This window comes from Cyprinus carpio, chromosome B9 (genome assembly GCF_018340385.1).
Source record: "Cyprinus carpio isolate SPL01 chromosome B9, ASM1834038v1, whole genome shotgun sequence".
NCBI lineage: Eukaryota > Metazoa > Chordata > Actinopteri > Cypriniformes > Cyprinidae > Cyprinus > Cyprinus carpio.
Genome location: NC_056605.1, coordinates 31,114,212 through 31,132,510, shown reverse-complemented (window position 1 = coordinate 31,132,510; position 18,299 = coordinate 31,114,212). Strand labels below are relative to the sequence as shown.

Here is an 18,299-nt window from a genome sequence, read left to right as displayed (position 1 = left end):
GAGAAAGGAAAAACTGAAATTGCATCATATAACCCCTTTAAACTATGTTAAAAATGACAACAGCAAACAGGAAAATAAAATCTAATTTAAAATATTAACAAAAATAAAATATATTGACTTATAGTGTTGTAAAAATATGTTATACAGTATCCCTGGAGAACAAAACCAGTCATGAGTATCACAGGTATATTTGATTAACATATAGTGCTGGAAAAATAGATTATACAGTATCCCTGGAGAACAAAACCAGTCATGAGTATATAAATTTACTTTTTTCAATACTTTATTTTTTTGATTTTGCTATGAACTTATTTTTATTTTGCTATGAACTTCATTTGGACAACTTTAAAGGCGATTTTTTTTTTCAATATTTTTTTATTTTATTTCTTTATTTTTGCACCCTCAGATTTGAGATTTTCAAATAGTTGTATCTCAGCCATACATCAATGATGACTATTATTTCAGGTTTTGTGGTTTAGGGTCACATATATAGGATCTGTTTTGCATATATGTGTTCCTGACATATAACCTGAAGAAAAGTAGATGTTTTAAATAAGATATGGACTCCCTTTATACAATTAGTTAACAAGTATGTGGAATTTTAAATAATCATACAATTATTTAAATACAATGAAATTACGCATCCCTCATGTGAGATTTATTTATTATTATTTTTAGAAACTATAACAGATACTATAATGCTAACTGTAATTTAATAATTTTATTTACTTATGCATTTTAATTTTGTAACAATTTGTTTACAATATAATATGAAATGTTCAATAATTATGAAAAAAATAATCCTGCGCTGCTAACAGTAATTTAATAATTATAATTTATTTATTTTTTTACATATTTTTTATTTTAATGATTTTATTTTTAATGTTTATTTTCTACATATATTTTTATTTTATTATTATTTTCATTTTAACTTTATTATAGGATATATATTGGGCTGGAAAAGTTGTAATTGTTCTGTATTTTGTGTTGTTCCCAAGGCCAGTATAACAACATTTCCTAAAAACAGATTTGATTAAAAAAAAAAAGTGTTTCTAGCCTTACTTGTAGCATCAATTAGTCATTAAGCAGAAACATCTGTCCAAAGCAACTTAAAACTGAGCAAACATTGCAACCAATTTATCATACAAATTTGCAGTAGACACTGCCAAGTTAAACCAGATTAGATGCAGAAAAGTAAAGAAAGAGAGAACAAGTAGACTTTTTTTAATAGGAAGAGATGTGTCTTCAGCTGTTTTGGTCTTCAGCACAAAAGTACTTTCCCAAAAGAACCTCACAACTGCTCGCAAATGCCAGCGAGTGCCGAAATTCACTCACAGATGGCCGCTTTTAAAGCCACACTCCCTAAACTCAGCATTTGGTTCCTTTTGGAAGAACATTTCTGCCTTGGCTTGCAGAGGTTCTGTGAATAAGCGTTTTCAAGCCAACTCTGAGTATCACATAACAGTTTCTGGAGAGCAGGAGTTCAACCTTATTTCCTGCAAAAGAATGAAGGGGGGATGAATAAAATCTTTTGATGATGAGTTATGCGCTGGGTTCCTGTGGCGAAATGTGGGCGACAGCTGGGACGAAGGCTCTGGGGTGGAACGCTGTCACGACGGAGGAGAAGCATCTTTAGTCCAACTGTTGTTCCCAATCTGATGGGGAAATGAAATATTTGCCATGTCACTTCTCTCTTTCTACTCTAATGCATTCCAGCACAGCAGTCCCAAGTGATGTGAAAACACGTCTATTCTTACCAAATCAAAGCAAAAATGAGAACATTCAATCTGATATGATTCATTTCACATGTAAAACTTATTGCATATAGACTGATCGTCTCAGCACTAATATATAGACAGATAATGTACTACAATATACAGAACATCAGATAGGTATACAAGATTGCACATAATAAAAATAAACAGAAAAGTAAGGTTCATAAGACAGTTTTTCCAGGACCTTCAGTGGAAACAAAGCAGGAAACCCTGACTGTCCTTCAACACTCCAGTATCTCCTCTCACATCTCAGTCCAGACAAAGGACAAGCCGTTCCCCTCTGTTTCTATTGCCATCTACTGGTGTCCCAGGAGTATTTCTGCAATGACATCATTCAGACTGGATCTGTTGTAATGCAGAGCACATCCTACTAAATGCCACAAGCATTTTCTCACACTGTGAGGAGTGATCGCCTTCCTTCTGTAAATGGTCAGATGGTCTGATGCTAGTCTGTTATTTCCAAAAGACATTTATGAGCACAGCTGTCTGGTACAGACATAGTAAACATGGCTGTAAAATGACTATTTTCCATGAAAGTAGAAGATTTGCCAGTGACATGCATTTTTGTAAAACCTTAAAACTGCAGATTTTCATTGTGTTCTTAAACATTTTGCATGCATATATAATTGCTATAGGCCAGAGTTATATATATATATATAACTCTGGCCTATAGCAATTAGGTCAGCAGCAATTTTGTAAATTGCAAATGTTTGTGAAAGATTCGGTTTCTTTACCTTTAGGTGGTGAAAGGCAATTTGAAGGCATGAAATCTAGCCTGTATAATGGGATTAAAGCGTTCAGTCGGATGTTTTGCAACTATGGGTTTTGGGTTTCAAAGCCGCCTGCATTTCCATATTCATAAGGAACATAGGATTATTCAAATTTCTTCAGTAAATCGGAAGTAATTTGCGACATGACAATTTGACTTACACTTTTATTAAGACCGGTTGCCAGCGTATTGGTCATGTTGAGTGTTCAGTGAGAGGTGAATTCACATATTCTGGGAAACAATTTCCACTGCGCCTTGAAAAATAGTGAAATGATGTAAATCTCAGGCTTTCAGCAGTGCATACTGAAGAGACAATAGAACTAATGCTTTAAACATGTAGATGGCGCTCTTCTCTTGTACAGTGTCCTGTAGTTCATTCACATCATCATCATCATCATCATCATCATCATCACAGGTAAAAATCATTCAGAATAAGGCCACTAAATAAGCAGTACAGCTGTCAAAAAGAAACCCTTGGTTTGTATCTTTGTTTGTAAGCAATGAAGTGAATGTAGAGAATAAATGTCTGGGTCAAATTTCATCCCAAAATCAAGAGGAAAAAATATTTTGCATTTTGCATAAGATTTGCATTGCATTGCTTTGACAACTTTCCCATCAAATTTTCATTACCATAATGCAAGAAAAAAAAAGAAAAAAAATCAAATATATATATGTTTAAATATAGGGTAACTATACGTAAAAAAGATTTTTAGGGTAAAATATGATGAATGATAAATGTGATATGATGAATTTATAAGTTAATAGATGCATGGTACTTGAAGAAGCAACATGAATTTATTTTGCATACAACTTATTTTGCATACCCACCAAATTACCATAATATATATATTAGATTAGATTATAGACTTAATTGTCATTAAAATAATGTTCCTAAAATATGTTAATATATTCGTGGTCTTTGAAGGGGTAACAGAAATTTATTTTTGCATTGTTTTGACAACTTTCACTTACCATAATGCAAAAAAAATAAAATAAATATATGCATGGTCTTTGAAGGGGTAACACAAATTTATTATATATATATATATATATATATATATATATATATATATATATATATATATATATATATATATATATATATATATATATATATATATATATATATGCAATTTTTAAACAATTTTCATAAAATAGGCTTTTATGCAAAATGTGATTTCTTATTCTGCATTTTTGGGGAGGTGAAAAAGGCCTATGACTCGAACATGGCAGTTTTCATAAGATTTGCCCAGTTCCTGATTTTAAAAGACTTGATGAATTTATATGTTAATATATGCATGGTCCTTGAAGGGGTAACATGAATTTCTCATGTCTCTTTTGTATCTTCTATTCTCTCTCATTTGTGCATTCTCTATCTCTGTGTCTCCGCGGCCCGTTCAGTCAGTCTTTGAGTGGCTCTGAGCTGACAAGAGGCCCAGCCCGTGCCAAAAGAGACGGTTATATGATGCACAACAGGCAATACATGTGAGAGCACACAGGAAAATGGGACAGCAACTCAAAAATCCCCCGTATGAAAGAGTCTCTTTTAATTTGCTCCTGTGCTCTAAATATTCAATACAAAATTGATGGCAGTCTCAGTTCCATAATGCAATCAGGGCTTTGAGCGATATCACATTATACATCTGTATTCAGCTGGCCTACATCTGCTTTTGCGGTTATAATTCCATCGAGAGCCAATTACAGAGAATGTGTGTATAATTCAAGTGTATCCTAATAGACTAATTAATTTTGCATTAAATAATGAAAAAAATATGTCATGCATTTCATTACTGTAATTGGTCTTTGCTTAGCAAATCTTTTCTGACTTTCTCTTGCTGACAGTGCGTGACAAGCCAGAGAATTGATATTCCAACTCTGGCTTTTGGAGATTTCTCAGCACGCCTGCGATTCTATTCTTGTCGTTAGATGAAGAACAGAGAGCCAAAAAGACGAGAAAAACATCCCCACGTCCCACAGGAAGAATTCAATCCGATAATAATTGAAGGAGTGCCATTTCATTAACTCCCAAACTCTGATTTCACTTCGACAACAAATAAACAAGTCTTAGACTTTCCAATCGATCTGCAGAAACAGCCCAAATGAGCTCGTCTTTAGAATTCAGACAATTAATGAACAATGTTTCAATTGAGGAATTAACAGCTCAGGCACATAATTATAGAAAATCTGGTAGTTGTTATATTTTTTATGGTTTAGAATTTGTGAAATGTTCTACTGAATATTGTATTTCAGTTCTATTTTGAGACTCTTAAATGAAATTTTCTATGTGAATATATTGTAAAATGTAATTTATTTCTTTGATGCAAACTGAATTTTAAAATAATGAATTTTTTAAATAATATTTCAAATTTTTACTGTTTTTTTTTTTTGATCAAATAAAAACACCCTTGGTGAGACTTTGTTCAAAAACATAAAACTTCATCTAGCGATCTGTTCAGTTTGATTAATTCACACTTCTTCAATGAGTCATTCATATATGAGTACATTTATTAATTTTTGCCTGAATCTATTATATATAAAATGAGTAAACGTCCAGATATTGTTATAACAATTGCAATTAAAATGCTAAAATAATAATAATAATAATAATAATAATAATAAATCAATACATTTAGCTAATGTTTTTGTATGCCAAAATAAAAGTGGGTTTGGTATAGACAACATTTTGTCGTCATGTGACAAGAAAAGCAGAGAACAGGAAATGACATCATCATAGAGGTCCACAACATTCCTGTAGGCCCACACGATTTTGTGTCGAGGTCAGTAATTTTCTCAAAATATCAACAAATTTGATCGTTTTATGACATGGCAAGGTCCATTTTACATCTGTATGATATTCATGATTTAGAAAGTCATAATTATATATTCTGAAACCTTGAAAATAATGGTTAGGTTCACACACACACACACACACACACACACACACACACACACAGTTTTCTTTTTTCATTATCTTTTATTTTACTTGTCCAAGTAGCATACAGTGAAAAGATAAATAATATATTATAATATAAAAATGATAATAATAATTACCAAAATACATGCTATAACTTGAATGCAGCTCTTCTATGACGAACATGTTTAAAATACCTGAACTAAACATCATTTAGTTTAGACTAAGCATAATAAAAATGTCCAGATATTATCAAATGTTTAATTTGAAAGGCATAAAAGATAAAATACAATTTAAAGAAAATTGTAGGCTAATAAAAGAGCAAATAAGTTCAGTTAGATCAGTTAGACCTCTTTATGATGCTCAGAAAGTCATTAATTTATATTTCGGAAAATAATGATCAGGTTCACTCACACATAGTCAGCATGATCTTTTATTTTAATTTTATTAAACTTTTTCAGAGCTAAGAAGCAGTGGAACGATAAATAAGCAAACAAATAAATAAATACCAAAATATATGGAAACAAATGATATCAAATTAAAGCAAACCTAAGGAGGGTTAACCAATGTATATTTCAATTTAGGGAGTTTTAAGGCACTCATCTTTTTCAATTGTTTTAATGATTAAAATAAAGTTTTTAAATCCTTTTCAAAAGCCACAAAATGGATGATACATGAACATGAACTCATGAGATGGTCTTGATTCAAATTAAGAATATTAGTTACCTAAAAATGTTTGTTTTTCCTTAAATATTGCTTGACATGGTTCTAACTGCAGAATGCATCTTTGTCAGACAGTCTAGTGTGGAAACGACGGCTCTCAGTCTGCGCCGCTGAAGGTGTGAAGGCAAACACTGATCGCTTCGGTCTCTAACACCCTTACAGCTGCTTCACACACACACACACACACACACACACACACACACACACACACACACACACACACACCCATTTGGTCTCTACAATTTGGATCATACACTAGCATAAGCCTTATGCCAGCAAAGCAAATATGACCTCTGAATGCATTGTGTGCTTCAACGCATCTTTCCATTTGCTGTTATGTGTGCAAATGCTGCAAATGTGTACAAGAGCAACACATGGTGAAAACACTGCAAATGTATCACAACAAAACAAAAGAAGAAATGCACACAGACAGATATAGCAGCCCTAAAGAGCGTTTTTAGATAACTGTCCTAATATTTTCCTAAAAACTGCCACATTTTCCATATATTGCAATAATTATGATCACACCATGTAACCACTGCTTTGCTTAAATGAGTGTGTGGTGTTAAATTGATTTGGTCATTTATGCCGTATGAATGTTGCTTTGACACAGATTACTTTTACTTGTAATGTAGAAACTTTGAAGCTGCTTTTAAACAACATGTAGGCTATTGTGAAAAGTGCTATACAAATAAATGCAAAGTGCATTGAAATGTAAATTTGGATGCTAAAATGTAATTGCATTAGATAAAATATCAAAACAAGTGTCATTTATTTTAAATGCTTGCTAATTTGTATCGATTTGTGACATTCAGACATTTTAAAGTGCAACTAAAGTCTCCAAAACGTTATAATTTTGATCAAACGTATGGAATAATTAAAAAATAAGTCTCTTCTGCTTACCAAGGGTCCATTTATTTTTATCAAAAATACAATAAAATTGTAAAATATTATTACAATTTAAAATAACTGTTTTCTGTGTGAATATATGTTCAACTGTAATTTATTTCTGTGATGCGCAGCTGAATTTTCAGCATCATTACTCCAGTCTCCAGTGTCACATGATCTTCAGAAATCATTCTTATGCTCAATTTTTATCGGTGCAAAACATTAATAAAGCTTCTTATTATTTTTCTGCTTAATTTTTGTGCAAACTGTGATACATCATTTGATGAACAGAATAAAAAAGATTATTTGTAATAGATGTCTTTACTGTCACTTTTGATTAATATAATGTGTCTTTGCTGAACAAGAGTCTTAATTTCCTTGTTCTTTTCTTTTAATTCTTACTTTTTAAAATCTAAACTGTTTTCTTCATTAATAATAAGAAGAAGTGTTTCTGAAATTAGCATTTTTTTATTTTGACACAGATCTGATCACACTTCATCCAGTTTGTTTGTAGGACACATATTATTCATGCTGGTATTTTGGCATGTGATCATATGTTGAACAAACATGTGACTATGCAGATTTTTAACTTTCCACAAACTCTGGATGGCTGAGCTCCCGTTGAAAGCATTTTTCTCTTTTCTTTATTCACATCCCAGCATGCAGTCTTATTTTAGTGTGCGTTTGTACATATGCAAATATATCATGCAAAAGCAAGTGAAGCCGAAGCATCTCCTGCCAAACTGTTTCTTCTCTTGATTACAGTTAAACATCTTAATAGCACAACAGATGGCCTGGCTTGTTAGCACTCAGTAATACTCTTAGGCCCACCAAACACATCTTAATCAAGCTGTGATCTTTCTTTAATCACACTTCTTACTGGCAAACACTATCGGTCTAATCCGGAAGAATGTGCGCTGTCTGAAGCTGTCATAAGACACATTAAAAACAAGAACAGTAACCATTAGGGCTAATGAGTTTTCTTTTGCTCTTTCACAAAGAGTGCATGCAACACAGACACAGTCTCTAACTAAGATGTCACAATCCGGCTTAACTAACTACGATCAGTCAGCGTGTTGACATTTAAACTGCTTCGGCGTGTTCATGTAACGTTTTTATTCCGTTTCTAGTTTTGAAACACCTCTCAGACTCGTGACGTTTCAGCCTGTCGGTGACAGATGCATCTGAGACGAACAGCACAGCTTCACTTTATTGTAAGCCTCTTTGCAGCAAACAACTAATTTTCTGTAACTGGCTGGTGTGAACTGTCAAACGGCGTCAAATCCAGGATTTAGACACCCGGTAGGTGTTAAGTTCTGAGTCTGTCTCGGGGGAAATTACACACGTAACGACAGGAGCAACACCAGTGAGAAACCAGAACTGATCACTGTCCTTCATTCACAACATTAGTGCATTTTCAGAATGAATTAGATAGATAGATAGATAGATAGATAGATAGATAGATAGATAGATAGATAGATAGATAGAAAGATATCCTTCTATCTATTTCATTATCTATCTATCTATCTATCTATCTATCTATCTATCTATCTATCTATCTATCTATCTATCTATCTATCTATCTATCATTTTGATTATCTATCTATCTGTCTGTCTGTCTGTCTGTCTGTCTGTCTATCTATCTATTATTTTGACTATCTATCTATCAATCAATCTCATAAGATTCAAGCAGCTTTATTGGTTATTTTGACTATCTATCTATCAATCAATCTGTATACAGTAAAACGAAAGTACTAATAATAATCCTAACAAAGAGACAGGAGAAGGACTGGATGCTGTCATGTCAGTTTGTGTGTGTTGTACAGTGTTCTGTTCTGCTGCTTGTTCTTTTATCATGGCAGGACTTGACGTACCTTGCAGCAGGTTAGAGCTCATTGAGGTTTCTCCCAGAATATATGGCAGTTTGTCCTTTTGTTGTATCTGGTTGAAGTTTGTGCTGGTTTGTGAATTGGGGGAAGATTTTTTCCCTAATTTGTGTATAATTACGGCATTAGGGCATGCTGTTAAAAAGTGCAGTTCTGTTTCCACTTCATGTTGTGTGCAGTGTGGACACAATCTGTCTTCTTTTGGTATCCAGGTCTGTCTGTCTCGTTGTGTGCAGTGTGGATAGTGAGGTTATGGTACATGGTCAGGACTTTTCTTAGTTTAGGGTCTGCCACTGTGTGGTATTCTGCGTTTAGAGACAGATAGCATTCTAATTTACTTTGTTGAGCTGTTGCTTCTGCCCAGTGTTTCAGATATTTTTTTTCTGTGTTTAAGTGATTTGATTTAGTCTAGCTGGGGTTATGGATTGTAAAGTCAGTTGTGAGACCAGCTGGCTGATGGTGCTTTTCTCTGGGTTCGTTCTTGCTCTAGTTTAGACAGACAGACAGACAGACAGACAGATAGATAGATAGATAGATAGATAGATAGATAGATAGATAGATAGATAGATAGATAGATAGATAGATAGATAGATAGATAGATAGATAGAAAACAATAAATAAAAAGAATATAATTTACAAATTTACATCATATATGCTGTATGCATTACAACAAACATACAAAATTAAAAGAATAAACATTGAGTGAACAGTACATGATCAACTTTACAAAATAAAAATGGATAACGCTGTAAGTATTGAAGGGATTTTCTTCAGAAGGTTTAGGTGAGCGATTAAACCCCAGTCACAGAGTCATGCTACTATTTACTGCCAGAGATCAGACACTACTTTACAGACTAATCTCCATCTCTCAGATTACTCACAGCCTTTTGTGTGGCATTAATCTGATGTCAAGATACAGATTTCTGCAACACTTCAGACTCCATATGCCAGCAATCGCATTAGACAGAGTTCAGTAAACAGCTAGATTATATTCTCAGACAATGCTATTGTTTTATTTATCGAACTGCTCTTAACTGAGCTATAGTTCAATCGTGCATTTGATTTCTTTTAAGTTTTTCATTAAGCTGAGCTATTGGAAATGTGCCAGAGTAGAATGCTTGTGCCTTTGACTAAAGTTAACCAGACAGACATGTGTATCAGTACCTGAGTTAAACTGGTTAAACTGGGTGAGTTGTCAAATGGTCTGCATTTGTTTCGAGCTGAGAAAAGCCAGTTAGCACGACTGAGACTTTTGAGAGTGTGCCGTATTTCACACCTCACACCCCAAATGGCCAAGTGGAGGTCTCGCTCTTCAAAGGGTTAACACCTTTATCTATGCAGTCTGTTAATCTCTGACCAAGACCGATCAATAGACCCTCATTGCCTTTATCTTAGTAAACAATTAAGAAAACAGTTTGGAAAACAAACCCTAATTGCATTACATTTGTATGCATGGCTCACGCTTTCTTGGGAAATCGATTGATGGAAAAGTGCACAGATTTGATTTTGTGATTCATTTAACAAGAGTACAAGTCAGTTACTAAACAAAACTTTGAAAACATTACCAAAATATTGTTTTTGTAATGTTTTCAGATGCTTATAATGTCACCAATATTACAATATATTACAGTAGACAGATACAATGCTTGAACTGATTTAAAAAAAAAGTGTACATTGAATGCAGTTTAAGTCGTTTTGGATAGAAGTGTCTGCCAAATGCATAAATGTAAATGTAATATAAAATAGCTACAAATAATGTATGTCTTTATGATTTTATTATAGTTTATTGTGTGTGTATTTATATTCTAAAGATTTATATGTTTTTTGACTTTAATTGATCAAGATTACTTTAATTGATGTAATATTGTGTAAAAGTTGTTATATTTTGAATTATCTGTTTTCTATGTAAATATATTTTAAAATGTAATTTATTGCTGTAATCAAAGCTGAATTTTCAGCATCATAACTCCAGTCTTCAGTGTCACATGATTCTTCAGAAATTATTCTAATATGCTGATTTGCTGATCGAGCAACATTTCTGAATATTATCAATTCTGAAAATATTTTATTTTCTTTCTTTTTTTTTTCTTTTTTTTTGGAAACTATGATATTTTAATTTTCAGAATTTTTCGAAGAGTAGAAAGTTCAAAAGAACAGCGTTAATTTTAAAATATAAATCTTTTGTAACATAATAAAAGTCTGTTACTTTTGAATTTTATTTTTATTTATTTTTAGATATATATTTATATTGTATTTTGGTTAAACATTTCAAGTTTATTTTGTAATTTAGCTAAGAGCATTTTATATAACTAAACTAAAACTATTTTTTTATATTTAGTATAGGTTCAGCTTTTTAAAGAAATCCACAGTTTATATTAAGTATACCAAACTAATGTCATGCATTTAAGCAGAATCCTATAAGATTAAAAGGGTTTTGAGAGCATAAAAATAAATAATTAAATTCAGTGAAGTATGCCTAAACTTTTGACTGGTAGTGCATGTCTGATATGAAACAATAGAGTATTGTTTAGAAAGGTCTCCCACAGGCAGGGTGTGAAACAGCTGTGACCCAATAGAGAGCCATAGCAGGGGGTTTTGGGAGTGTGTGAGTGTTTATTGGTCAGCGGATGGGCTAATTTGCATATAACATGACCTATATCTGATAGGTGGGAGCTGGAGACACCAGAATCTGCTGCAAGCAGAACTAGTGATGACCGAATAAAGAGCTTTTATTCTCGCATTTCTTTTTCAGTGTTTTGTTTGTTTGCTGTTCTTCTTGTAGACATGAAGTTCTACTGCAGTAACTTCATGCTTCTGTGCATGATTTGCAAAGTCAGCTGCACAACAACGAAGTACTTCACGTATGAGGAAGACGCACCTGGGACAGAGATTGGAAACCTTTCTCAAGACCTTAAAATAGATCCATCGGAGGATCCTGAGACTTCATTCAAGTTTATACAGAAGACAAACTCCATCATTCACATGAGACAAATTGACGGGCTTTTAACAGTGGGAGAAGTCATCGACCGAGAGCAGCTTTGTCACCGATCTCCACAGTGTCTTATCACTTTTGACGTTGTCGCTTTTTCAAAGGAGAAGTTCCAGCTGATTCATGTCGAGATCGAGGTAAAAGACATTAATGATCATTCACCTCAGTTCACACGCAACGAGACGCATTTGGATATATCAGAAAACGCACCTTTGAACTCACGATTTCCGCTGGACGTCGCTGTGGATCGCGACGTCGGAGACAACTATGTGCAAAGCTACCATATTTCACACACAAACCATTTCGCTGTTGAAGTCAGCACTCGTGAGGATGGAGAAAAGTCAGCCGAACTTGTTTTGATCAAGACGCTTGACAGAGAATCCGAAGAGTTTTATACCATCGAGGTGACGGCGACCGACGGCGGGACGCCAGTGAAATCAGGCTCGACGACCGTTTACATCCGAGTGCTGGACTTTAACGACAACAGCCCGACGTTCGAACACAACTCGATCAAAGTCGAGCTCAGCGAAGATTCGCCCGTCGGCTCACGTGTGCTAAAAGTACATGCTTTTGATCCCGATGCCGGGATCAATGGAGAAGTCGTGTATGGCTTCGTCGAAGGCTCCCCAAGCGAAGTCACTCATGTTTTCCAGATCGATCTCATCACCGGAGAAGTGACCCTCAAAGACTCCGTCGATTATGAGACCAAAAAGTCGTACGAGTTGCACATCCAAGCCTCCGATTTGGGTGCCAATTCGATATCATCCACCTGTCGCGCTATTGTCGAAATCGTCGATGTGAACGATAATGCACCGGAGATTAGCATCAAACCAATGACTTCCACCAGCGACAGAGTCGCGTTCATCACCGAATCCGCAGCCGAAGAAAGTTTCGTAGCTCTTATTAGCACCTCAGATGCAGATTCGGGTCCCAACGGCTACGTCCGGACGAGTTTAGAAGGACACGAGCATTTTAAGCTGCAACAAGCCTACAGCGACACTTTTATGATCGTAACAACCACGACTTTGGACAGAGAAGCCATTCCAGAATACAACCTCACTGTGATTTCTGAGGATTTAGGAACTCCTCCGTTTAAAACTGTCAAACATTATACCATTCGCATCACAGACGAGAACGATAACGCACCGATGTTTAGCAAAGCCATCTATGACATCTCAGTAATAGAAAACAACATTCCCGGGTCGTACATGACTACGGTGGTTGCACGCGATCTCGACGTTGGGAAAAACGGAAAAGTCTCCTACAGCCTAATCGACAGCAAAACGCCAGACGGTTCGCCGATTTCTACATTTGTTTCCATCGATCCTCATTCTGGCTCTTTGTACACGTTGAGATCGTTTAATTTTGAGACTCTGAAAGAAGTCGAGTTCACGGTCAAAGCCAGTGATAAAGGTTTCCCGCCATTATCAAGCACGACTTTAATTAAAATCCGTGTGGTGGACGAGAACGACAACTTTCCGTATTTCACATATCCGGTGTTACGAAACAATTCCGCCGACGTCCCAATTCCATTTAACGCTCGGAGCGGCTATCTATCGTTAAGATTGACGGCTCAAGATGAAGACAGCGGTGTGAACAGTGAGCTCAGTTTCCATATTCTAGAAGACGATGCTAAACTTTTTTCCGTTGATAAAAACAGCGGCGAAATCGTCTTGAAACGAAAACTCACTGCGCAATGTGGAGACGTCCTGCAGATTAAAGTTTCGGTTGTTGACAATGGAAGAGAGTCGCTTTCTAGCACAGCAACCGTCCGGTTTGTGGTGACAGACACAGGTGCACAAGAGGACCAGGTGGTTATTTTACTCCGATCCAAGGATGAAGAGACTTTAGAGTTTGATGTGTGGACTGCAGTGATTATTGGTTTCGCTGGATGCTGTGTGCTGTTGCTGACTGCGATTATCATCCTCACCGTGACTTGCACCATCAAACGAAGGCGAAGAAACTTTGGGAGAGATGGCTTGTATGGATCAACCCCGCTTTCCAAGAACAGCCCTGGCGGTTCAAAGATTTATGGAGGCCCTAATGCCTTCCTCAGAAGCGAAGGCGATTCAATGCAACCTCTGTACGAAGATAAAAGCCTGGATTTTGAGGAAAAGGTGAGTGATTTTGGCTGCTGTTTTGATGCACATTTACATTTATGCCAGCATATTAACTTTGAGCTTTTGTTTTCATAGCTGTTCCTGCCCTGCAAACCTTTTGAGCAAACATTTTTATGGCAAGATGAAAAATACTGTCTACAAAGGAGGTAAGAACGGTTGCAAATATGTTGTTTGGTATATTTCTCTACTTGGATAATTTCCATTTTAATTGCTTGACTATAATTGAATTAGAATCAAAATAGAAAAATTGTGAGGAACAAAAGTTTGAGACCATTATATATAAATTTTATATATATATAAATTGCAATATTATTAAAAATATTATAATTATTATTTTAAATTATTTTTTAAAAAGATTTAAAATGATTATATTCAGATTATATAATCAACATAATGATTTCAGTGATAAAAAAATCATAAATTTGAGAATGAATTTAATTCTGTATGTCTGTACAAAGAGTCACATGATCGGTAACACTCATTAAATTTACTTTGATTATACACAGAGAAACAGTGCATCTGAAATACCTCTTTATTTTACATTAATAATGTTTCTATAACTTTGAGTGACAAATCATCATAAATTGGAGAATGCATATGAATCTGAGCATCTGTACAAAGAGTCACATGTTCAATGACACTTATTTACTTGCATTTGATTAGTCAACTGTAAATAGTGCATCTGAAATGTCTTTATTTTCCATTATAGGCCTAAAAATCGATTATTTACATATTTAAATACAAATTGTTTTATACTTTTGGGCCCAGCTTTAGTTTTGCAACTACAGTTGACAAATACACATCTTTTTGCTTAGAAAACTATAAACGTGTTTAATATGCAAACAGATTTTTGTCAGGGTTTAGTCTCTTTTTTACAACGGGTCATGAACCGTATGTGATGCGCTGGCATATTAGTCATGTCCCAGTGAATATAGTGCTTTGTTCTGCAATGGAATATCAATAATCAGATCGAGTGTTATTAAGCAGTCGCTGACAGATTTGATGTGATTGTATTCACAGTGGCACCAGCAACACAGATCAGCTGAGCGTGAAGGACAGTGGCAAAGGAGACAGTGATTTCAATGACAGCGACTCTGATATCAGCGGAGCAGCTCAGAAAAGAGGCCTGACGACCTTCCAGCCGCTGGCCAGAGGTGCGGACAGTTATTTGACCGACCAGATTTACACTGTTTTATTTGAGATTGTTGGCTTTGCTGCAAACAGTGATTTTCTTACTCGTTATTTGTCTTGTTTTCTAGTACTAATATCTACACATTCCTAAATCACAGTACATTTACTTGAAGTGCAAAATGACATGACTGAAAAAATTATTAAGTGAGTTTTCCTTAAAACAAGGGAAATAAATCTGCCAGTGGGGTCAGAAATATCATCTGGTTTTCCTTTGAATTAAATTTATTTTTCTGACACAGCTGGTGGATTTTTTTTGTTTTTTATTTTGATTTTTATTCATTTTAATAACTTTTTTTTAGTATTTTTTTCTGAATTTATATTTTTTATAATTTTGTTTTGTATTTATTTGAGAATGTTTAGATATCTCTCATACGGCAAAAAGAACAAAAATCTAATATATATTTAAAAATATTGTTTAGCAAATATATGTATATTGATTTAAGAATGTTTTGATATTTATATTTAGGCATGTTTTATACAAAAATTTTTTTTGGCTATTTTTAAAATATATTTATAAAAATAGAAATATGTATTTTTTACTCCAAGAACAAAAATTTTTTTTGGCTATTTTTAAAATATATTTTTAAAATTTGTTTTATGTATTTTTTTAATATTTTTTTTGTGGCGTTCACTGTTTTTATTATTTATTTTAAATATTTTTTTTTTTTTTATTTTTTGTTTTAAATATATGTTTATTTATTTTATTTTTTTTTTTTGTGTTGTATTTTATTGTTTTTTTGTAGTGTTTTTTTTTGTTGTGTTGTATTTTATTAAAATATTTTTTTTTCTTGTTTTATTGGTTTAATAATTTTTTGTGACAAATGAACATGAATCAGGCAAGAAAAATAAACTGACTACGGAAATGATTTTTGTGGTGCATTAAATTCCTCTGTCTTTTTCTCTGTAAGGTGCATTCAGCAGCACAGGAGACTGGAAGAGCAAAGCTCAGGTTATCCAGACCCGAAACATGCACGTCCCGCCTGGCAGCGGCTACACCATCGGATTCGCACCGGCACCGCTTTACAACACGACCCACATCACTCCTCATTCCTGGAGAGAAAGCCACAGTAAAACCAACATGATGAACACACAGCGACCCATTCAGAGTTTCTCCAGGACAGGAACGCTGCCGTCATACTCGGCCCATCAGACCAGAAGAGCGATGACGGGCGTCCAAGAGCAGACTGAGACAGTCAAAGATGCGTTTCTGGTTTCAGATTCTTCTGAAGTTGCTACCACTTTTTAAATATCAGATAAGAGTTCAGTCTTGTTCATCAAATCTGATATTTTAGCTGATTATGTGAGCGTGACGGACTAACAAAACTTTCCCAGCAGTCAGTACTTTTGATACATGCAACAAATGGAAGTGTTTTTCTATTCTTTTCTTATTTTTTAATTCAGGAAAATATATTTAAGAACAGCCGGTGTGACTTAAATTAACATGAATATTTTTTGTAAATATTTGTATATTTTGTATCATGTCTTTTCCAGTGAAAACAAACCCTTTTTTTGTGCTGATGAATCACCAAAATGATGGATTTTATGTAAATAATTTTGCAAATAAGTACTAAACCAATATAGTTTCTTTTATAGATGTTGTTAGCAATGAGTTTGTATGTATTTAGTAAAAGAAAAAATAAGTAAATTTGTTTAGAATAAGAATTTTTTTTTTTGTTTTTTGTTTTTTTTATCCACACATATTTATAGTTATATCTGAAATAGTTGGTAAAAATTCTTAAATATATGTTAAACTTTTCTTTTTATTATTTTTTACTAATTGCACATAGATCCTGATTAAGTATCTCTCAAAAAAAGTAAGATCTCTTCCAAAAGTGAAATAAATACACTGAAAACAATTTGGTGTAGAAACAATTTTCACTCAAAAATAGCTACATTTCACAAATAATTGGCACGTAACGAAATTTTGAAGCAGACAGACTAAAATATAATATTTTCTTGTAAAGTGTACTGCAATACTGTGTGTGTTTGAGAGCTGAATGCTTTCCTTGAGTATTTGCTTCTCTTCACATATTAATTGTATATAATTTTCTCACCTCAGTGACCCAAATAAAGTACTTAGAAGCCCATTTTGTTGCCTGACCTCTGAGAACATCTTGTTTAATAGCTGGTTAGCTGTAAAAGACACATTAAGTAAAGTCCTCAAATCCAGCCTGTCCGATTATTGCACACACATGGTCTGTTCTGGATTAGCTGCTTTGTAACACAGTCTTTACAATAACATGTGAAGAATGAGGCTTAGAAAGACACACAATCAGGCATATTAGTGGAGTTAAAGAGCTTGCTGTGAGAGATTATATGGCCATCTTCAGATAGCTGCAGTGTAACAGGTGCAGACGGCCATATAATACAGTTATAATACACAAACACAGTAGCCAAAACATCAGAAATATAATAGAGATATAATACAACACGAGTTTATCAGGGCAAATATTAAATTATTAAGAATTGAAGTATTAAATTTCGCTTGGTACTGATGTCAGAAATAACAAAACAAGTAGAAATAAAAATAAATACATTCATTTATTTATTAATAATACTAATAAATAATAATAATAATAATAAAAAGAATAGAGCAGTATTATATATATATATACACACACACATAAAAAAACTATATTTTCAGTCTAAGCATATAAAATTAAATTAATATAGTAAAAACAACAATAATAATAAAATACGTATATAATAAAAACTAAATATTCCTTCTAAAATGTGTGTGTGTGTGTGTGTGTGTGTGTGTATATGTATGTGTGTGTGTGTGTATGTATATGTATATATATATATACACATAAACCATACTTTCTGTTTAAATATTTTATATTTAGTGACTCAATTTTGTAGTTTCTTGTTTGTGGTCTTGTTTCCAAGTATAAAAATTTTCACTTTAATACAAAAAAGAATAGAAATAATAATAATAATAATAATAATAATAATAATAATAATAATAATAATAATATAATACTTATAATAATAATAATAATAATAATTTTAGCAAGCTATATATATCATTTTTATTAATATTTTAT

General features: G+C 33.6%; 1 protein-coding gene across 1 annotated transcript; it reads left to right on the top strand.

Annotated features, from left to right (window-relative positions):
• The first annotated feature begins 11,616 nt into the window (after positions 1-11,616).
• On the top strand, positions 11,617-17,336 carry LOC109100135 (protocadherin-8-like). The gene is made up of 4 exons (XM_042731911.1): positions 11,617-14,058; positions 14,137-14,207; positions 15,082-15,215; positions 16,161-17,336. The coding sequence occupies exons 1-4, from the start codon at positions 11,737-11,739 to the stop codon at positions 16,496-16,498; spliced, it is 2,865 nt and encodes a 954-aa protein (XP_042587845.1). The 5' UTR covers positions 11,617-11,736; the 3' UTR covers positions 16,499-17,336.
• Positions 17,337-18,299: the final 963 nt, after the last annotated feature.